The sequence below is a fragment of the Zophobas morio genome, unplaced genomic scaffold (genome assembly GCF_036711695.1).
Source record: "Zophobas morio isolate AGI-343-1 ecotype UQ-CSIRO unplaced genomic scaffold, CSIRO_AGI_Zmor_V1 ptg000046l, whole genome shotgun sequence".
Classification (NCBI taxonomy): domain Eukaryota; kingdom Metazoa; phylum Arthropoda; class Insecta; order Coleoptera; family Tenebrionidae; genus Zophobas; species Zophobas morio.
Window position 1 is genome coordinate 2485985 of NW_026972151.1, and position 23708 is coordinate 2509692.

General features: G+C 38.4%; 2 protein-coding genes across 3 annotated transcripts; both read left to right on the forward strand.

Moving 5' to 3' along the window:
* The first annotated feature begins 186 nt into the window (after positions 1-186).
* LOC135142367 (retinal rod rhodopsin-sensitive cGMP 3',5'-cyclic phosphodiesterase subunit delta) lies at positions 187-1005 on the forward strand. The gene is made up of 4 exons (XM_064074057.1): positions 187-333; positions 388-571; positions 620-756; positions 802-1005. The coding sequence occupies exons 1-4, from the start codon at positions 287-289 to the stop codon at positions 881-883; spliced, it is 450 nt and encodes a 149-aa protein (XP_063930127.1). The 5' UTR covers positions 187-286; the 3' UTR covers positions 884-1005.
* Positions 1006-1073: 68 nt separating this feature from the next.
* On the forward strand, positions 1074-18523 carry LOC135142236 (RING finger protein 207-like). Of its 2 annotated transcripts, XM_064073915.1 has the most exons (10): positions 1074-1161; positions 1211-1399; positions 1447-1595; positions 1771-1874; positions 2139-2318; positions 2469-2673; positions 2729-2983; positions 16420-16959; positions 17329-17877; positions 17936-18085. In XM_064073915.1, the coding sequence occupies exons 2-10, from the start codon at positions 1227-1229 to the stop codon at positions 17986-17988; spliced, it is 2208 nt and encodes a 735-aa protein (XP_063929985.1). In that variant the 5' UTR covers positions 1074-1161; positions 1211-1226; the 3' UTR covers positions 17989-18085. The 2 variants fall into 2 exon arrangements, with proteins under 2 accessions (XP_063929985.1, XP_063929984.1); XM_064073914.1 differs by having other exon boundaries at positions 17329-18523.
* The last annotated feature ends 5185 nt before the right edge of the window (positions 18524-23708 follow it).

Below are 23708 nucleotides of genomic sequence, written 5' to 3' on the forward strand. Positions count from 1 at the left end.
TCGTTTTTTATAAAAATATTTTGTTCGTATCTTCTTCTACTTCAGAAATTACAGAATCGTCAAAACTATGTTTTAAATCACTCAAATCCGATTTTTTTATATGTTTGTCAATAAATTGACAAAAAAAACAAAAAATTAAAAAGTGAGGTGGCAGCACTATCGCCACAGCTATCGCTTTTCCGCCGTTTGCTTTGACGTATGTCATTCGTACGCATTTGAGGTTAGTAGATGCGTACGTGTGATTGAGCCCCCTTGTGTTGTGAAGACAACGAGTTTGCCCCTACTAATGTCAGAAAACAACAGAGCAGAAGAAATTCTGAAAGGTTTTCAAGTGTGAGTAGTTTTGACAGTTGCAGAATATGACATTTGACACCGTTTTTTTTTTAGAAATTGGATTTGTCTGCGCGACGCCGACGGCGGCACGATTTTCTGGCAAGGTTCTGAAGATTTGAGCTATCCAAACGTAGAACATGAAGCTCACGTACCTAAAAACATCCTCAAATGTCGTGCAGTATCTCGAGAGTTTAATTTTAGTTCCAAAGAGCAAATCGAAAAGTTTCGTCTGGAGCAGGTACTGTTGTTTATCAAGACAAGCGGTATTTTTAAGTTTGTTTTGCAGAAAGTACTGTTTAAAGGACGGTGCCTCGAAGAGTGGTACTTTGAATTTGGTTTTGTTATGCCAGAATCGACAAATACATGGCAATCGATCATGGAAGCGGCGCCAGAATCGGAAATGATGCCGGCATCCGTCCTAAAGTAAGTCTCATTTGTGCCCTACATTGTTTACATTATCTATTTCAGTGGCAACGTTGTCATCGAAACTAAGTTCTACGACGACGATCTACTTATTTCCACGTCAAGAGTGAGATTATTCTATGTTTAAAATGCAATAACACCACATAAGGGACCATTTTGTGTTTGTGGCCTATTGTTGCGTAAATTGCTTTTGTTACCTTTTATTTTGTGATAATACACGCATTTACTTTAATACACTTTCCAATAAAAGCTGTGTTTTATTTCAAACAAAAGGGGGTTGAAACTGGGTCATATCCGGCGCATGTGCAGTTGAGTGGGTGGGGATAGAAAAAAAACATTAATGGCAACCCTGTGGTAAATTCAAGGGTTTGAAATTGCGATTTTCGGGATTATTTACTTTGTTAGGTGAGTGCGGGGGTAGTTTTGGTGCAGAAAAATATTTGCTAATTTTTAGCAACTGCAATCTGGAAATGGAACCACCAGGGTTGGAACCGGGAATGGATTACCCCAAAAACCCTCTTTTGTGTCCCATTTGCCACGATTATTTTACCGAACCGTGCATTTTGAGTTGCTACCATACATTTTGTGGACGATGTCTAAGGGGGCGCGAACAGGACCGGCGTCTGGTTTGCCCGTTTTGCAGGTCCGTATTATCTAAATTTTTTTAGATGTTATACATAAAAGTTGTAGGCAACCAACTTTACTGAAAGATGGGTCAATGCTCCCACCTCCAGACACCTTAATGCGACAACTTATCGATATTGCAAATAGCGAAAATCCTCCTTGTTCCAATTGTGACAAGAGGGATAGAGCCAATATGTACTATTGCAATACCTGCGGTAATTGTCAAATAAGTAGCAGTCAATAATGACATTTATGTTTACATTATGTCATGAGTCAAAATTGTGCATAAACTGACATTGGCCTACATCATCTGTGTCAAATCTATGTCACCATGAATGTCAAACTGACGCCTAAGTTTTAATTGGCAAAATCGGGTTCGTTTTTTTGTAGGACAAGCGTTGTGTTCACACTGCCGAGACAATACCCATCGGGCCAAAATGTTCGCTGCCCATGACGTGGTCCATATGACCAAATGTACCAAAGAGCCGAAAAGGGTGAGTCCTTACTTATGGTGAACTTTGTCATATAAGTTTCATTACCGTTCCATCGTATTTTTGATTTGACGTACCTACACTGTGTGGCGCCCTTTATGGTTGTCATTGTCATTAAATTAAATTAAATACAAATTTTTCAAGGTGTAAATTATTTACATCAAAGGGCGCCACATTACAAATTTTCGTTGCAGTTTCTTTCATTAATTCAAGTTATTGGCTGTGGTGTTTACTCACTCCGTCTGCCTTCTATTTTGGCGGTTTCAGTGTCCTCAACATGGCGAACAATACATCATGTACTCAGCTCTCCAGAACTCGATGCTCTGCGTCAATTGTTTCCGAGATTTGCCGAACGAAATCCGAGCTCAGTGTGTCGACATCGACACTGCGCATATTCAAGCAGCTAAAAGACTAGAAAGGGGTCAGAACGCTATAATGGATTTGCAGGTGAATTCCCTAACTGTGTACATTTTTGCAGCGATTTTTGTTCTATTTTGGATTTGTTTGGTTTCTTCTTTTATTTCGTCTTCAATTTTACTTTCAGCTTTCGTTCTTTTTTCGCATCGCCATCACTTTAATCTATACTTGATTTATTAGACTTCAGTAAGAGACGGGATAATAGCCCTGAAGGGGCTAATGGATGAGCTAAGACGTAATATGGATAGTGAGAAGCATACGATTAACACGTTTTGTCAAGGCATGCAAGAAGCTATGGCTAAGACGCATGCTGCTATGATTATGGAGGTTCAGAGGCAGTTTGAGAGCAAGGAGAGGATTTATAGAAGTCAGCTTCTAGTTCTGGGTGAGTAGTAGGCGATAGATTTTTGTAGATGGTTTTGATTTGGAGGTTCTTCTAGGTACTGTCATGCCAGTTCTGCAGCTCCATTTAGTTTTATGCACTACATTTACTGCCGCTGCTAATAAATACCAGTTCCTGGAGTTGTGCCCTTCACTGATTGAACGTCTAGCTGCTGTAGGACAACTTAGTCAACCAGTTCGCTCTTTACAAAGTTCCAACATTAAGACTAATTATAGAAGTGAATTTGCTCAATGTTTGGAACCTTGGATTGGGCCGGCAGCTGTGAGTCAGCACCAAACAGAACTGGCAGCAGGTAAACAGAATTTCTTGTAGTCGAACGTAAAATAGTTCATGATGTCGCCTATTTATAAAAATAATATAAATTGAATAGTCCATTTCAGCAAATCAGAGACAGTGTGATAACCCAAACTTCCCGCCTCAAAAATTGACCTTGAAACAGTTTGAAAGGCCCGCGAAAAATTCAAAAATTCAAAGTTTGGCCTTGGCTATGATCGTCTAACAAATAGGAACCTACGTTGTGTTTTTTTTTTTTTTTGTTTTTGAAAAATGGCGGGAAGACGTTCTTTCATACAAGTGCATACACTGTCGAGAGCGCAAGAAATAATAGACAAAAATTGTTTTGGAGGGGGGGAAACGACACCACCCTCACAGGGGGAAATACGCTGCGAAGATTTACCCCTCAGCGCAAAAACCCCCTTGGTTTTATTCCCGGACGACATTTTATTACATTTCAGACCCTTAAGATATGTGAAAGAAAAACACTCGCGAATTGACTGAAAGAAAAACACTCGCGAATTGACTGGAAGAAAAACACTCGCGAATTTACAGACATACACATATGAAAAACGAACAAACGGAAATTCTGTACATCTGTTTGGAATCAATGCAAATATTTGAATATCACAAATTTAATAAAACAAAGCAAAAACTGAATCAAGTAACTGGATGCAAATACACAAGTTATTACAGGCGTGTGGCGGCCGATCTTCTTTCCTTTTTTTTTTTTGTTACGGCAGTTAACAGGAGCACAAGAAAAGTACCCCTGGAGCGTTGTGACATAAGCGGAGTCTGAGCTACCGGTCTGGAACTGTTCTCCCCCCGCGACGGTGATTCTATCTATCGCAAAGCCTACCCCACACGCATATCCCATGACGAACTTTGCCCTGCGGAACTAGGCCATTACGGTCGTCCAACCCGCAAGAGATCTAGGCTATGTACAGGAGCCTAGAAATTTACAACATCGGCGGCCGCCCCTGAATCTATCCAAACCTGTGGACTTGTACAGGTGGCGCGATAAATCTCGCCAGCTCGACTAGGAACCAAACCTCGCTTCTGCCACGTTTTCTGTGTCATTTAACCTCAATTCCATTTTAAAACATTCAATCTCTTACAACTCTGATGTTAACAACAACTGAACAAGTGTTAAAGGTTCAAAGAGCAATAAACAACATTTAAATTCGCCATACAATCTTGTGAAATCTTAAACAACAAATAATTCTTATGTGGGATTAAAGTTGGACATCAAATAATTTATATGATAGAAAACATTCATCAACAAAGTATTTACAAAACAAAACTTAGCAAGGATTTATGAGACGAAAGATCTGGTGTGAAATAAACTTGTACAAATAGAAATGTTATGTGAGGTTAGAACTGTAGAACATGAAATTTACGTTCAATTAAATTTATACAACAAATAAAATTACTGAGGTTAAGATTGTGAGATTAAGAAATATAGTACGATGTGAAAAATTGCAGAGTTAACATAATTTACAGGAGATTAATATTTGCCACACTTTATCAACAGTTCAAACAAGGAGTTTACATTATGCCAAATAATATCATGATCTAAATGATTGGTTACTTCAAAAATAATTTACTTTGAGAAGTTAAAATACTACGAACTGGTTACCCCAACAAAACACATAATAAACAAACACAAAAATATCCAATCATCGCTCCGAGGGAAAAAGCGTCTCGGTGATGTAAAAATCCAAAATCGTTGCGAGGAAAAAGCGTCTCGGTAATGTAAATTTTCTGTAGCGTTGGGGGCATGCCTTAATTAATTAATCAATCTGGCGTTGCGAAACATGCCCCGATGAATTAATCGTGATAACGATGATAACCACCTGAGGGGAGAAAATATCATAACCCCCCGCCAGTCCGCAGTATAATGAACTTGTTTAACTGCCGTAAATGAACTATTAGCAATCTTGTGTGAAGAATTTAGAAGTGTTATAATGTAACACTTACGTATATGCATCCAGAGACCTATTCGTAATTAAACATAAGGTGTTTTTCCTGACTAAGTGAATTTCATGAAATCTTCTAGCAAATGGTTAATTTAAATAATCCTAATTGTTAAATTGTGTTTGCTCTAGCTGAGTATTAAGAAAAGGTAGCTTGATTTGTGAATTTTCAAACAAAGAACAGATTCACAACACGTGTTCGCGTCCGACCGGAAGTCTGCAATTTTCGATTAAAAGGGCGCAAGAATTTACCGCGCGGGTTGGGGACAACTGTATCAGTATGAAAAATACGTTTGATCGTCGTTAAACAAAGGCTTCCTCCCGTTTTATTAACTACCAAACCAACTAATTTAAACCTAGCTCTTACCACGTGGTTACACTTACACGAAACACACCAGAATGACCCATTCTACCGCCATGCCGCTTTTCTACCAACCCTCTAACTGAAATTACCCTAGCGCTACGTGCTGCCATCTAACCCAAAGATCATGCAACTAACTCCTAAGCGCTACGTGCATTAGACCATCCATGCATATTTGGTTGCCTATGTTTAAGGAGTTCCTTTTCGTGATTGAACCTTTTTTTTTCAAATTCAAATTATTCAAATGCGATTTCGCGCCGCTGTCAATTAATTTCAGCGCGAAAACTTTGATTTAAATTCGGTCACCACAGTCGCCCCCAAGTGTTTTCCGAGTGAAGCTTGCGAAACGAGCGGAGACACTTCCTTCTTGGTGGTGGCCGTTCGTGTTCTTTGACGAAAATGTTCCAGTTCTCCTCGAAGCGTTTGTCGGGTCCATGAAAAGAGAAAAATGTTAGAACAGTTCCACTCAGATTCGTGTTGGAGAGAAAAATGACATAATTACAAATAAATGAACAAGTGGTAACGGGATCAGTCACATCATAGTCGTCTCCACCATGGTTGTGTTTTCCTGCGGAAAAACTTTATTCTCAACAAAGCTAGTTGAAAGCGCCCCCTTGTTTGTCAACCCGCAAGTTAACGTGCTGAAAAAAAAACAGGAACAGGATCGTTTGGCTTCGCGTCGAACACAAGATTTCTGTTGACAGCTACACCTAGTTAGAAGAAGAAAGAGAACGTCAGCTGACACTCAGATGATGTGATTCCTCTTGGTGAGGAAACCCTACGCCCCCCTGAACTCTGCTTGGGTGACCTGGAGAGAAAAGGTGACATCTATGACTAAGACTGGATTAAATGGACAAAATGCTCCTCTGGGAATGGACCCCTCGCCCCCCAGTTTGAACCGCCACTGGAAATTTGAGCTACGACGCCCCCTAGTGCTAAAATTGTTAACGAATTAAAAGCTCTCGCCCCCAATTCAAACATCCTGACACAATTTTGGTCATCTGGTTCTGGAAACAAATTTTCTGAAATTGAGATGGAAAATTTCAGGCATCGTTAGTGAAAACTCTCCTGACATCTAGGAAATCCTGGTGCTAAAAGATTTTGCTGAAAGATTAGTGCAGAAACCCAACACTCAGATATCGGGTTTCATTGAATTGGAACGAGCAACTTTACCTAACAAGTTAATCTCGTGCCTGGAGTTTGGCTTCGAAACTGGACTTCAATCGCACGTCACTGGAATATTCGATCAAATCATTGGGACTTCCAGAACTTGATTTTTGGTTTCGTCTGGGGCAATCGCGTTCATTTGGGCATTGGGCGTTAAATGATCATCGGCGGTCGCTGTCGTCTCGTTCTCGGCATTTTTTTGGACGTCGTCGTCAATCGGGTATCGCTTTCACCTGGAGGCCGGTGTCGTTGGAAGCTGAATAGTTGTCCTGTTGATCGGTCGGCTCGGTTTTGTTGGCTCAGAGTCGGATTTCATAAAACAAACAACAAACGGCAGTACACAAAAATAATAACAAAACATGTGTTGTCTGTCAACAATGCATCTCTCTAATGCAGTATGCAAACACTGTATCCTGGTCACGGCACCAAATTCTGTGATAACCCAAACTTCCCGCCTCAAAAATTGACCTTGAAACAGTTTGAAAGGCCCGCGAAAAATTCAAAAATTCAAAGTTTGGCCTTGGCTATGATCGTCTAACAAATAGGAACCTACGTTGTGTTTTTTTTTTTTTTTTGTTTTTGAAAAATGGCGGGAAGACGTTCTTTCATACAAGTGCATACACTGTCGAGAGCGCAAGAAATAATAGACAAAAATTGTTTTGGAGGGGGGGAAACGACACCACCCTCACAGGGGGAAATACGCTGCGAAGATTTACCCCTCAGCGCAAAAACCCCCTTGGTTTTATTCCCGGACGACATTTTATTACATTTCAGACCCTTAAGATATGTGAAAGAAAAACACTCGCGAATTGACTGAAAGAAAAACACTCGCGAATTGACTGGAAGAAAAACACTCGCGAATTTACAGACATACACATATGAAAAACGAACAAACGGAAATTCTGTACATCTGTTTGGAATCAATGCAAATATTTGAATATCACAAATTTAATAAAACAAAGCAAAAACTGAATCAAGTAACTGGATGCAAATACACAAGTTATTACAGGCGTGTGGCGGCCGATCTTCTTTCCTTTTTTTTTTTTGTTACGGCAGTTAACAGGAGCACAAGAAAAGTACCCCTGGAGCGTTGTGACATAAGCGGAGTCTGAGCTACCGGTCTGGAACTGTTCTCCCCCCGCGACGGTGATTCTATCTATCGCAAAGCCTACCCCACACGCATATCCCATGACGAACTTTGCCCTGCGGAACTAGGCCATTACGGTCGTCCAACCCGCAAGAGATCTAGGCTATGTACAGGAGCCTAGAAATTTACAACATCGGCGGCCGCCCCTGAATCTATCCAAACCTGTGGACTTGTACAGGTGGCGCGATAAATCTCGCCAGCTCGACTAGGAACCAAACCTCGCTTCTGCCACGTTTTCTGTGTCATTTAACCTCAATTCCATTTTAAAACATTCAATCTCTTACAACTCTGATGTTAACAACAACTGAACAAGTGTTAAAGGTTCAAAGAGCAATAAACAACATTTAAATTCGCCATACAATCTTGTGAAATCTTAAACAACAAATAATTCTTATGTGGGATTAAAGTTGGACATCAAATAATTTATATGATAGAAAACATTCATCAACAAAGTATTTACAAAACAAAACTTAGCAAGGATGTATGAGACGAAAGATCTGGTGTGAAATAAACTTGTACAAATAGAAATGTTATGTGAGGTTAGAACTGTAGAACATGAAATTTACGTTCAATTAAATTTATACAACAAATAAAATTACTGAGGTTAAGATTGTGAGATTAAGAAATATAGTACGATGTGAAAAATTGCAGAGTTAACATAATTTACAGGAGATTAATATTTGCCACACTTTATCAACAGTTCAAACAAGGAGTTTACATTATGCCAAATAATATCATGATCTAAATGATTGGTTACTTCAAAAATAATTTACTTTGAGAAGTTAAAATACTACGAACTGGTTACCCCAACAAAACACATAATAAACAAACACAAAAATATCCAATCATCGCTCCGAGGGAAAAAGCGTCTCGGTGATGTAAAAATCCAAAATCGTTGCGAGGAAAAAGCGTCTCGGTAATGTAAATTTTCTGTAGCGTTGGGGGCATGCCTTAATTAATTAATCAATCTGGCGTTGCGAAACATGCCCCGATGAATTAATCGTGATAACGATGATAACCACCTGAGGGGAGAAAATATCATAACCCCCCGCCAGTCCGCAGTATAATGAACTTGTTTAACTGCCGTAAATGAACTATTAGCAATCTTGTGTGAAGAATTTAGAAGTGTTATAATGTAACACTTACGTATATGCATCCAGAGACCTATTCGTAATTAAACATAAGGTGTTTTTCCTGACTAAGTGAATTTCATGAAATCTTCTAGCAAATGGTTAATTTAAATAATCCTAATTGTTAAATTGTGTTTGCTCTAGCTGAGTATTAAGAAAAGGTAGCTTGATTTGTGAATTTTCAAACAAAGAACAGATTCACAACACGTGTTCGCGTCCGACCGGAAGTCTGCAATTTTCGATTAAAAGGGCGCAAGAATTTACCGCGCGGGTTGGGGACAACTGTATCAGTATGAAAAATACGTTTGATCGTCGTTAAACAAAGGCTTCCTCCCGTTTTATTAACTACCAAACCAACTAATTTAAACCTAGCTCTTACCACGTGGTTACACTTACACGAAACACACCAGAATGACCCATTCTACCGCCATGCCGCTTTTCTACCAACCCTCTAACTGAAATTACCCTAGCGCTACGTGCTGCCATCTAACCCAAAGATCATGCAACTAACTCCTAAGCGCTACGTGCATTAGACCATCCATGCATATTTGGTTGCCTATGTTTAAGGAGTTCCTTTTCGTGATTGAACCTTTTTTTTTCAAATTCAAATTATTCAAATGCGATTTCGCGCCGCTGTCAATTAATTTCAGCGCGAAAACTTTGATTTAAATTCGGTCACCACAACAGTTTGCAAGCCCTGCGCTGTCCTGTACCTAGAAATAATGTCTATGCTTAAAGATTATGTACTCTGATAACCCAAACTTCCCATTGTGATCGTCTAACAAAATGGAAACCTACTTTGTGTTTTTTTTTTAAACATGGCGGGAAGACGTTCTTTTGTACAAGTGAGCATACACTGCGTGTGATTCGAGAGCGCAAGAAATAATAGACAACATTTTTTTGGAGGGGCTAAAATAGCACCCCTCTCAGGAGGAAAGAAGCTGCGAGTATTCACTCCTCAGCCCCAAAACCCCCTATCGTATATTCACGGGCATATTACATTTCGAACGAAACACCTTAAAAATATGAAAGAAAAGATACTCGCGAATTGACAGACATACACATGAAAAACGAACAAACACAAAATCATATACATCTGTTTGGAATCAGTGCAAATATTTGAATATCACAAATTTAATAAAACAAAGCAAAATCTGAATTAAAGTAATTGCAAATACACAAGTTATTACTGGCGTGTGACGTCAAATGTTAAGGTCACGGCAGTTAACAGGAGCACAACAAAAATTCTCCTGGGGCGTTCTAGCATAAGCGGAGTTTGGGGCCCTCGGCCGGGCTGGTCTCCCCCGCGACGATGATTCTATCTATCGGCAAGCCTACCGCCCAGCACCCCTCTACCTAACGAAGAGACGTACCACGCAACCCAGGCCGTGTCGGTCGAAAACTGTTGGTTGGAATGTCAAGGGCTATAAATAAACTGACAGTTTCACGTCGTCCAGACCGTTCCCACTGACTCTATACAAAGCCTGTACCCCTTGTGCAGATGGCGCCACAAATCCCGATAGCCACCACTAGGAGCCGCGCCCTACGCTTCTACTACGTGTTTCGGTGTTATTTAACCTCCGTTCCATTTTTAAATGTTCAATTTCTTTTAACTCTGATATTAATAACAACTGAACAAGTGTTAGTTTCAAAAGAGCAATAAACAATATTTAAATTCGCCATACAATCTTGTGAAATTTTAAACAACAAATAATTCTTATGCGAGATTAAAATTAGCCAATAACACCTGACGTCACGCTGTAGCGGGAACTCAGCGTTTGACAAGCGCCGTGAAACTCCATAAGTGACAATGTTAACATTTTCACATTTTATTTAAAAGTGTGGATATTGATCTAGAAAATAAACACGTGAATAGCTTCTTTCATATCTTTTCTGTATATCGGGGTGCCTTTTTTGGAGATGTGAGTTTAGAAATACATAATAAAAATAAAAATACAGAACGCTGTTTTGGTCTAAATTCCTCGTCACCCAAAATACATCCAAGTGTTTTAAGCGGTAAATCGGAAATTAATATTTTCGTTTGAGGTTAATGTGACGGGTTTAAGTGAAGGTGTGTGATATGTTTTTAAAGTATGGATAATTTAAGTGATTATGTACGATGTCTTTCCGTCAAAGAGAAAAACAGATATGTACAAAATTTAAACAATTTAAACGGCGTAGATCCTTATACAATGAGTGCAAGTGATTTTAATTTGTTTTTAGACGATGTCCCTACCATAACAATGAACACCATTCTAAACTTTTTTATTTTTGGAATAAGTAAAGTAACCCACAATGAAATTCGTGCATTCAAAAGTCTAGAGGCATTTATTCAGTTTTCTCTTTTTTAAATGACTGTGTCTTTCGACATTACAAGTATCATGGGTGGATTTATTTTGATATCCTAAATTTTGTGATGGAACATAATCAGGGTGGTCCACATCCGACAAATCTGCAGGTTTACCTAAAAGAGCACCAATGTAGTAACTATTTATTAGAAACTGTATAAATCTAATAGGTAGTTACTGTACCTAAAATAAAATGATCCAAAGAAACATAGGAATACTTTACTTTGGCTTCGTTAAATCCACTCGTTTCAAGGTTTTTAACCAAAGCTTCCTCCTTTTTTCCTCATCCTGTATATATTTACCTTTATTGTTGCTAATTGCTGGGAAAGGAAAATAAAATTTGTCCGCATTTCTGGTGCTTCGATTCGCGCAACCCACAACAGCACAAAATTTAGGGATTTTCTCCTAAAATACAAAATATTATAATATTAAGATGCTAGTCTATTTAAAAAAACAATGATGTACATTAACAAAGAATTAATTTGCAAAGCAAATAATATAAGATGCAGCGAAGTTGACTTGTACATCACATTGGAAAACATTATTTTTTAAGCATATTCAAACGTTATGGTGCGTTTTACAGATATCTACACAGTCTAGAAACTGTAACAAACTTACCAAACTATAAAAACACAGTTGACACACTCTCAAATTTAAATGAATTCCGAAAATATTAGCATTGACTCTTATGAGGAAGCCGGCTAGTTGTCAAACGCTGCCATCTTGATGACCTCGGATGACGTCAGTGTATTTGGCTAATTGGACATCAAATAATTTGTACGATGGAAACAGTCGTCAACAAAATATTTACAAACAAAACTTAGCAAAGATTTATGACAAACAAAAGATCTGGTGAGAAATAAACTTGTGCCAGTCGAAATATTATGTGAGGTTAAAGCTGTAGAGCATGAAATTTACGTTCAATTAAAATTATACAACAAAGAAAATTACTGAGGTTAAAATTGTGAGATTAGAGAAATAATGTATGAGGTGAAAAATTGCAAAGTTAACACAATTTACATGAGATTAATATTTGCTACACTTTATCAACGGTTCAAACAATGAGTTTACATTACGTCACACTATATCATGATTGGTTACTTAAAAAAAAAACAATTTACTTTGAGAGTTTAGCATATCGCGAACTGGTTACCCCAACAAAGCACATAATAAACAGACACAAAAATATCCAATCATCATTGCGAGGAAAAAGCGTGTCGCTGATGTTATTTTATTGTTGCGAGGAAATACCTCGATCATGTATATTTTAGCGTTGCGAGGATATGCCTCGATGAAGTAATGAATCTGTAGCGTCGTAAGGACATGCCTCGATGAAGTAATCAATCTTTAGCGTTGTGAGGACAAGCCTCGCTGATGTAGTCAATCTTTAGCGTTTGAGGACAAGCCTCGATGATATAGTCAATCTTTAGCGTTGTGAGGACATGCCTCAGTGGTGTGATCATGATAACGATGATAATAACGATGATAACCACCTAAGGGAAGACATTTTTTGACCCCCCGCCAGTTCGCAGTATGAATTTGTTAATTTAACTGCCGTAAACGAACTATTAGCAATCTTGTGTGAAGAATTATGACGTGTTATAATGTAACACTTACGTTTATGCATCCAGAAACTTCATTCGTAATTAAACAAAGATGTTAGCAAGTGGTTTATTTAAATAATCCTGATTATTAAACTGTGTTAGCACTAGTTGACGATTAAGAAAAACTAGCTTGATTGGTGAATTTACAAACAATAAAACAAATTTACCGCACGTGTTCCGCGTTGAACGAAAGTCCGCACCTTTTTTCGATTAAAAGGCCGCAAGAATTAGCTACACGTGTTGGGGGAAAGCTGTGTCGTTTTCCTCCCTTTTTGTCTACCACCAAACCAACTAATTTAAACTAGCTCTTACCACGTGTTTACATTCACAAAAACATATCCAGACTGACGCTCCGCCATGCCGCCCTCTGTCTAACCACCAATCCTCTAACTAAAATCCCTAGCGCTACTAATTGTCCCACTATCCAGCAAGCGTTACCGTGCACCTGGTTGCCTATGTTTAACGATTTATGATTTGAATTCTTTTTTTTTCTTTCTCAAATTCAAATTATTCAAATGTGATTTCGCGCCGCTGTTAATTAATTTCAGCGCGAAAATTTTGATTTAAATTCGGTCACCACAGTACACAGTTGGATTTGAATTTTCATTCGTGTCAGTGAAGAATGTAGACTATAGACTCTCAGGTCTTAGCATGACAATAGAGCCTCTACAAAACACTCAGGTTCCTTAGTTACACGAGTAGGTTAATAAATGCTAAGGGAGTCCTTTTGAGTAGATCTCATATTCTCGAGTTGTCTTAGTTAGTAGGGCTTCAGGATGGACTGGGTAACGCATCCTCAGACAGATAATAAGGTACTGAACTTACCCGAAACTTTGACAAATTTCATATAAACTCACTTATGTGGTGTACTAATAACCGATGAGTATGCATCACATATTTTAAGAATTTGGAGGACCTCCTTTGTGTCAGGCAAATACGTAAATGTGTATTTAGTATTTTCTTGCAGGGAAAGTAACGATCTGCTTTGATCGTTCACCACTATAGATTAAGTTTTATCCTTCAAGTCTCGAGGAAAATGTTTGTTCTCAGCGTATCCGTCGTCTTCCATTTTCAAGTTTCTATCTCTGATGCTCTCTGCTTGTTTTCTCTTGGCCATTTTTGAGGTGGCCACTCTCAAGTCTCTTTAAATGACTTTGCTGGTCTTTATGATTTTTGCATGGTTCTCTTCGAGTGGCTTTGAAAAATGCTTTTGGAAAATCTTTTTGCAGTTACCAAATAGTCTGTTGTTTGTTTCAAAAAGTACTTTTGGTGGGTCTGGTTGATCTTTTGCTGCATTCGAATAGTCTTCCTAGAAGGTTTAGTTCAAGTGGTCTTTCTTTTCCAATGAGTAAGATGTGATAGAACACTCGGGCATCATTTTTTTAAAGTGTTGTCTTCTGCTGCCTTCGAGAATGTTTCTAGAAGCATTAGTGTAAATGGTATTTGGCCTATTCTTTGAAAGGTAATTTGCTTATTCACTTAGTGTCCGAGGTTTGTAGTAATGTCGATGTCCGAGGTTTTGCCGGTGGCCACCGCAAAAGCTGCCCCTTAGGTCCTAGATCTGTGAAGGAGCGCTTCGAAAAGTGAAAAGGGTAAATTAAAGCAAGTGAGATATAACCAACGGGCAGCTCGTTAGAGTAGCTTATTCTTAATTAAGGTTATGAAATGATTAAAGAGAACAATAAATACCAATAAACACAAATGTTAAACTAAATTAAGAGAAACGAGCAATAACAGAGCAGAGGGCTGTTCGGAGAGGTTTTTTGAGTCGCGGTATATTAATTGAGAGGACCATAAAAAGTCGAGGGGGAACGGAAGAACGTCTAGAGATAAGTGTTCATACCAGGCCGGCGAAAATAATAGTTGGTTTTGATGGCTACATATAGGGCGTTAATGGTCCAACAGTGACGGTACTGTTTTTGTGAAAATTTGTGAATGCATGAAAAACAAGGTGCGTATCCTCGCTGCTGGCTTACAGTTTGCATTGCCGGGATTGTAATAACGCTAAGCGATTATTTTATGGGGATGGCGGTTTCTGATTAGTACGTCCCCCAGCCTCGAGGGATGGTAGTGGTGGATGTCGCAATTTTTCCTTCAACATAGTCTGGATTCTCTTCATCTGTTGCGGATACGACTCTATCCATAATCACTGGCAGGTAGTTAAAATGTTTTGATATAGGACTACGGCCGCCGCAGATCTAAGTATGAGCCTGGTTATTTTTGACAAGTTTGACTTCGGTGTTGGCTCAATATTGTTACGGGGTAGGGCGTCACGACGTCGCGAGTTGACAGGGGCTCACTTGTCGAGCCACCGGCTCAAACCAGGAAGCTGGATGACCCTTGGTTAAGGAAGTTCTGAAAAGACCTGACTGCGTATTTTATTTCTGGAGAATTTATTTGTTTAAATAAAACTCTCGGACAAGAGTACAAATCGATTTATTTTCCCCTAGTCGTTAGCCGCCGAAGCCTGCACTGACAATGCTAGCTGACAAGTGATCCCGGACGGGATTTTGCCAGCCCTTATATACAGGGTTATTCAGCTAAGATGACCCATTTGTGTTTTTAAAATAGGCAACCCATAATACCGATTCCACCTGAGCCTGGATTACAAAAAATGTTTCAAAATTGAATTGTATGAAAGTTTGCTTATGAGTGTATAGAAACGTCTACAGGCTGGAAAGCGGCCTCAGCAGGCGGACCTATCTTGACAAGGCGCTAATTTATTAATTATTCTAAAACTTAAGTAAAATCCTACACTAGCTTAATTAACTATTATTTAACCGCGAAATCAGGTCGCTGCCACACACTCTCCGGCAACAACATATTTTATGTTGTTTGTATTTGTTCTCGGTTTTTTGCTCCTTATAAGGATATCAATCATTTGTTCTAATGTTCTTCAAATTTTTAAATGTTGAAGTTTCCATCATCCGTGTTCGCCCAGTTGATGCATCTCAAGTTGAAGGGTAAATGCTTCATCTGTCGTTGTTTGTCAGGTGGCCATTCTTAAAGAACCTCAGATGGTCGCGTTACTTGTGGTTTTAAATATGATATTTTTTGTGATAGTGTTGAAACAATTCTCTTTCAAAGGATCTTCTCCTACTAGTTTTGACGTCTTCGTGGTCCGTATTTGATGTTTTTCGTTTACCAACTTTGAAAAACCTTTCTGGAGTGTCCAAATGGTTTATTATTTCTTCTATTCTTAAAAATATAATGTTCAAGATTTCGCCATCCACGTTTTATTCGTTCATATACCTTAAATCTAGAAGTAAAGACTTCATCTTTTGTCACCCTCCGTGTCCTTCTGTTTTACAATTTGTCATTAATTCTAAGTCGACCTGAATTTTTGCCTATTAGGCAACTATTATTAACCAACTTCAGCTGGTACATGGTAAAGTTTTTAGAGTGCTTTTAAAATTCTTCTTGGAAAATGTTGGAATGATTTTCTTCTGTTGACCTCGAAAAAATATTTTTATTTAGTAACATTACAGGGTTTTCTTTAGCTAACTTTCAGAGCTCTTCAATTATTCGTGGTTAATTGTTGATGCTGTCTGGTGACTTTGAAAAATCTTCGTGGAAGCTTCAAATGCTTTTCTTTTTCGGATTTTCGAAGGTTCACTGTCTTAACCCGGCGCATCCACCATTTTTAATCCTTCATTACTCCAACTAAACAAAGTAATAGTAAAGGACAAAATTGTGTCTATAATAAATTCAACCATTTCCAGCATCTAGAGTGTACGACAGCGCCCCTCCAGCCACCAAGAAGCAGCAAACTGCCCTCAAAAACAAGCTCCTCGACAGCGACACCTCCTTTTCAGCACACTGCCGATCTTTCGAATCGCAGATTCGTGAGCTCAACCAGCAATTTAATGCCGTCAAAGAGAAAGTTGGAGACTTGCATCGCGATATTACAGCTTTGAGGAAAGCGCAATCACCTCCACTCGTTGCCCGCTACGACCTACTCATACGAGAATGTGTTCACTTGGATCAAAGCCTGGAAAGGCAGCAACAGGAATTAGACAGGATGGCTACGACGTTTGACGCTTCCTGGGAGGAGCAGTTGTGGCGGTTGAGGGTTGAACAGGAAGTGTTCAGTTGCCAGAGAGCTGACGTTATGACTTTGAGAAATGAGCTGAAGCATTTGAGTCAGCTGGCTGGACAGTTGGAGCCTTATATAAGGAATTTGACTCCGGCTCAGCAGTCGACCCAGGGTGACTCGGCTGCCGAGCAGAGCAAGCAGATGCAAGCCCTGTTGGAGCATTTTAGTGAGTATCCTTGTATGTGACCTAGTTTAATTTTTTTTGTGGTTTTTGTAGTTTTTTACTTTTTTGTATGCTATATTTTTTGTTGAATTTTTTTGACGTTGTGCAGGGTAACTTTTCGGAGAGAGACGAATACCTGGGTGGACTATGAAATCAAAATTTCTTTCAAATTCTTATTTTGGCAATTCGGATACACTATAGTCGAAAAATGAAGTGAAGAAATAAATTTTCTATGCTGCAGCAGCTTTTTTAATTGCTCTCCTATCTTTGTGTCTGTTCCTTGATGTATACTTTCGCTGGCAGTTTTTAGAGTTCCTTTTGTGTAGATTAGGACAAGCTATATTTCCTTTTCTTAACATCTCTCTTTCTTAGGTGTTTTACAGCAAGCCGACGCCAGTTTAGGTAAAATTCCGCGCTCCAGATCCAGAGTTTTGGGCCAGCTCTTCGAAAAAGTCCGTCCTAACATTCAAGAACGCGAAAGAAGCAAATCTGCTGGCCAATCCGACAAGCCTTTAAGTACCCCTATAAAACCGAAAAAATCGTTTCTTCAAAGCACCCATCAAATGAACATTGAGCGCCTCGAAACCCAACTTAAAGAAAAACTCCATGACATGGTCTGTCGTAGACAATCCGCAACATCTCAGTCAAAATCCGATCCTGAAACGGAACGAAAACTGTCAAAAACCGAATTAAAATTAAGCAAAACGGATCTAGATTCCATAAACAAACTCGGTACTAATAAGCGGATCATGTACAAGAAGATTGGCAAAAGTTGTGATAAGATCAATTGCAGCAAGTCTGATAGCGAAGTGAAGAAACGCACTGAATCGGACTACCAGAGAATTTCCGACGCTACCACAAGCCAGAGCGTCAAAGCTCTAGTCCATAAAGAAACGCGCTCCACCCCCGGCAGCCCCAAATGTAAAAACAAAGCAAAACCACCCGCTAAACAAAGAAAGCCTAAAGTTTACCCTTACAGTGATGGCGAAGACAACGTCTTCTACCCGCTTCATGATTCGGCGGACTCGTTAAGCACCTCTAGCAGAAGATCGAGCTTTGAAGGTGCCGACGATAAGATGATGGTTTTGGTGATCAACAAACGCGAGAATATGATTGCGCAAAAGCAGAGGAGCTGGGAAACTTTTCCTCCCAAGCGCCGCCATCACATATGCCATAAGTTGTCGGCCCCTAACCCTATGCCTTTGAGGAAAGCAGATAGTTTCGAAGGACACGAAGAAGCAGTCAAGAGTTTGGTGGCGGCAGTGCAAGAGACTAGAAGGAAACCGAAAAGCAATTAACCAAGGCGGTACACGTACGAGGGGTTGCTGCTGTACTGTGTTTGGGATTGAGGGAGGGGGTGGAATTTTAGGCCTAATTTACTGTCAACGGTTACCCCGTTGGCACCAATATACTGTATACTGCGTCTTCTAGACTTGTTTCATGTTGCAAATAATCCGTGTAGTTTAGCGCTGTTGTTCTTTAGAGGTAGACTTTCGAAGTATGTACGAAAAACTTATGATAGTGTTCGAGTTATTATTGTATTGTTAATACTGTAATAAACGGAATTGAGCGGTTATGTGTTTCATTTAAAGAAAGTACGAAGGTTATAATTTTAACTTACAATGCAAAACAAAAAGTAAAATAAAAGCGAAGAAAATTAAATCTTACAGAACTATAGTACTTTTATTAAATCTTGTGTAAAAAGTTTTATTTTAGATACTCGAGTTGCTTTTTCTAATAGGAAATACTTCAGTTTTAGTCATGAACCCCTGCTTAACGCACATATTTCAGCTGTCGAAAAAAAAAATGTAAGGCAGTCGCTGATAAAATAGGCAATAGACGTGACAGCACCGGTTGTGTGATAAAAACTATAATCTGGTTGAGTGGAACATAAAATGTGTTGTATTGAAATAAACTTGGCCCCAAGAATATTTGACGCCCAAAATCTTCGACAAATGCGATATATTTGGGCACTGAGAGAATTCTCAATGTCTGCCTGTAAGTCTTATATATTATAACACATGAGTGTGGCGAAAATTGTGACAGAGGGGTCTGGACCGTTGATAGAATCCAACAGAACATGATTATGTTGACGGACAAAGTTAGGACATAAATCGGTTTTCTGGAAACGATATGGACGTAGAAGTGTTTTCTCCACTTTGACCGTGATGGTGGCCCTTCTGAGGGGCTATGGCGGGGGTAGTGAATTCCAAATTGTACAACTAGGGGGATTTCAGATAACTACAATGACGTAATATGTGGAAAGTGAGTCCCAACAGACTACGTGTTAAAAAAGACTACGCTCTATGTTGGAACCCCTGATCAGGAAGGTTTGGATCGATGTCCCCGCCGAGTGACTTCATTCTGAACCACTAATGACAGATAAATCAGATGTAGATATTTGATTGTACACTCAGAACCATTTTAGATGTTATATATAAATAATATACATTTTTCAAAGATTACATTTTGAAGCATATTTGAATTCTCAAAGATCAGCAGGTGTACTTTTTGAACATTACTATTTTAGATATAATGGAAGCAAAACACTGAGTACAAGAAATATATCATTAACAAAGTTTCAGTAAAGTAATGTGTTTGAATATTTGATTAATACATCAGTAGAATGACAAACAACACGTTTTCCTGTTTTCTTGAAATAAAATTCTCTAAACATAAAAAATTATAAAATATAAGCATCCACAGTTTTCATGCTGAAATTGAACTTTTCTGAACGACCTGATGCTGCTACGGACTGTCTCAGGTGGCTTCAGTCCGGCAGGCCACAGAGCGAAAGTCTTGTGGAACGAGCGGATGGCCGATCTCAACACGATCGCCTCGGAAAGCGATGTTTAAATCTCAACAAGACTTGGATTGCAAGAGTAGAATTGCCTCCGAGTTAAACTAGCTCGAAAGCCGGAGTGACCCGGAGCGGAAATTCGTGGGTGCTTATGTAGACAGCGTCTGACGTTGTTTCCTCTCTCTGAGGCAACGGTGCAACACTGTCGCTGTTATCATTTTTACATATTCAACAAAGTGGAGGACCTATGTTATAATAATATTAATAATAACAATAATGTTTATTTCCAACGGGTAAGCACCCAATTACAGGAAACAAAAAGAAAAGAAAAACAACGTGGACAGGGGACGGAATCTGGCGACAAGATTCTACCCGAAGTGGAGCGGACTCTATCGAGACAGCACCGGTGAGTTCGGTTAGGTCTTCAAGGAAATCGGAGGAAAGAAGGAGACCCTGATTGCAGTTACCTCCAGCCCTGAAGGTGAAACCGATCTCGGGATAAGAACGAGGCTGAAATGGACCAAGAGGGCACGTTAGATCAAGATCCCACACAGCGACATCGACACAACAGTCGTGTTGATGGAAGAACACGTATTTCCAAATTGGTTCTACAAGATTACACCGCCCCCGAATCAGACCCCGCGAAAGAATCCGAAATACCAAAACAGGAAGATGAGTACGAGGCATCAACGATTGAGCTTCCTGACAATCGTCCACGCCCAAAACGACTGGAGAACGAAATCCCCGAGGATGAAAGGAAAGTCACAATGGAGAACTTCGAGAGTGGGAAAGTTGACCAGTCATGAAACCACGACGAGCTCTCAACCTAAATGAAGAAACAGGACCCAGTCATCCCTACCACACCAAAAGCAAAGGAGATGCTACGGAGTACCCATCTAACCATATGTTTGATAAGGTAACGTTAGTTAAAGTAAGGAAAAAATTTACACGTAGAACTACCCTTGAAAATATATATCATATCAATGATCAAGCAGCTTTAGTCCTAATCCGGGGACCGGTTACATATCATCCGTCTTAGAAATGGACACCAAGACAAAATTGACATTCACACCAATTCAAAGCCTAGGAACCGAAGGGATCTACAACGACATGTGCGAAGCCCAGGAGCCATTAATACTCTTTGGATTTGAGCAAGCAGCCCTATCAAATATCCTAACAAGACGTACAAATTCGGAGTCTGACTGAATTCATATATCACATAAAACAAAGCACATATGGAATACAGGCACATATTCACTATTCAGTGTTGGGGACAGATACTTTTAAAAGTATCTAGATACAGATTGTTTTCGATTTTTTCGAAATGTATCCAGAATCTAGATACAGATACAAGAAAACAGATACTTTTTGAAGGTTTGGCGAATAAAATAACTGAAAACATGTTTGTGTATTTTTTTATGTATTGTTTAGTGATTTTTTTAAAATTAACAACATTTCGAACGTCACCTAAATTATTTCTTCTCGGTGTCAGAATTTGGGTTCCGCTACTAAACACCCGTTCCACGGGTCCAAAAGAAGGGATTGTGGTATTAAATTTAAAAAATAAACATTTTACTGTAGCATAGTTATTCAAGGCTGAAAAATCTTTTCTTTTTTCCTGGAAATAGGCCATCGCTTCGCTGTTTGATGTGTCGCAAATTGAGCAATATTTATTACGTACGCTTAAAAAGAATTTTTTTTTGTTTTTATTCCCATATTACAGCGTCCAAATTATGTTTGAGTAGATCTAATAACACTAGTTTACAAATTTAAACTTTTTTTCGTATCCAAAAATAAAAAAAAAAAATTTACTTCTAAATTACTTACTGATAACAAATCCAAAAACGGATAATCCTTATCACGTCAGGTTTTTTCATAAATCCAAAATAATGAACTTTGCTTTACCTTCACGTTTGTGTTAAACTGATTCATGTTAATGCACAATTGTCGCATAAAAAATGTCTTCGAAATCGTGGAAAGTAAGTGCAAATCAGTTTTGTTACATTTGTGGTAAAATTATAGTACCTAAAGCGGGAAGACCTGTTCAAATATGCTTAAAATGAAGGTATAAAGGTTTTTGGGACGAAAATGTGTTACTGTTGGTCTATTATAAGGGAAACTGACAGTACTGCCAATAAAAGAACGTCAGTGTTAACCATTTTTAATTTTCAGTCATAATGTTTATACTGGGTGTTGCTTTTATTTGATACAACCCCTGTAACTTCTTTATTCTTATAGATAAACCTTTATTTCTTTGAGCTAATTTGTATCATTTTAAAAGATCTTTGTGAGGTCAACCTCACATTTTTATTATCACTTCCCGTAGATAAGTCAAAAGCAACCAATTATTCTAAAATCAATACTTGAAAAATTTTAAATAACACATTGATGACAATCTAGTAGCTTGAAAAATTGACACTCATGTTATTTATTTACCTAAATGGTCTTTTAAAATGATACAAATTTGCTTAAAGAACTATATGTTCATATATATTTAAAAATAAAAAAGTTATAAGAGTTGTATAAAAGAAAAAAAACCCGAGGTATGTTTATATAAATATCTCAAAAACCTGACGTGATGGATTTTTTCTGCTTTCAGATTTGAATTTCCCGAACCCAAATCCTTTAGATTCAACTATTTTTGTCTTTGGATATAAAACCTTGTAAACTAGTGTAATTATCTCCAGCATTAAAATTAATATTTCAAAAGAATACGGGAAATAATTATTCTGTGCAGAAGGTCTGTTGTCGGCAACCTGTCATAAATTATTATTCTTCAATATCGGCTTACGATGTTTTTATGACCATGTCCGGTAATCGTCTATCCCGGTGCGGCAGGTTTTAGGAAGAATTGCTTGTTCCGTTTAAGGCAAAATAAGTACAATTTTTTAGAAAGGTACTTACACCCCTTATAGGATCAAAGGCTGCCTGGCAGGCCGGAAACATCAGAGGGCAACCTTAAATTTTCAGATTTTTGTTAAAACTCATTTTATTTTAATCTCGTTTCACGATTTCTGAGAATATATCACGATAAATTATTGTACCGAGGGTTGTAAAAATATTAATTTTATTGGCAAAGATTTACACTTTAACATAATCGGCACATTCTAGGGCAAAACGGACCTGCCAAACCCGCCTCGCGTTAGGTTCAACAATGAAAAAGTGAAGAAATGATACATGTGGCAACAGGAAAAGATGCTACATTTGTCTGAAAAATAAAGGTATAAAACAGTAACAAATGTGGGATTTATGCGAGAGAAATGTATGTATTGAACATTCGATTAGTCGATTACTGAACTAATTTGTGCTAATTGAAAAAATTAATCATTATGTAACACGCAATTATTATTTTCTAAAATTAATAACATACTTTAAACAAATATTTTTACTATTAAAATTACTCTTATTTAATAACATAAATACAACCAGCGGGCCTACGGGACCCGGGTTGCTGAGGTACACAGATAAAATGCATTGCCCCGATAAGCGTAAAACGCAGTGAATAGTGAATTGTGGTTTATGGTTTTTAAAATACCATCTTACCATGGCTTAGATTTATTACCCTCAGGATTATATTTTAAGATGTATAAGTAGGTACTGAAGGCTACAATGTAGTAAATGATGGTATTTAAAATATGAAAATTTCCGTGACAGAACACTATTAGTGGACCTCTTACCTCTATTTTTGTTTATGTGACCAAAATCACCAACATGAAGTATCAAAAATTACTACTAGTATAACTCAACTAATAACTACTGAAAAAAAATGTAATAAAAAAAAGTATCTGTATCTGCGCCATTAATTTTGTATCTAGATACAGATATTTTGTGCTTAAATTCGATTTTATCTAGAGACAGATACTAGATACCCAAAAATGTATCTAGATACAAGTATCTAGATACAAGTATCTAGATACTGCCCAACGCTGCACATATTAAATGATCAAAATCA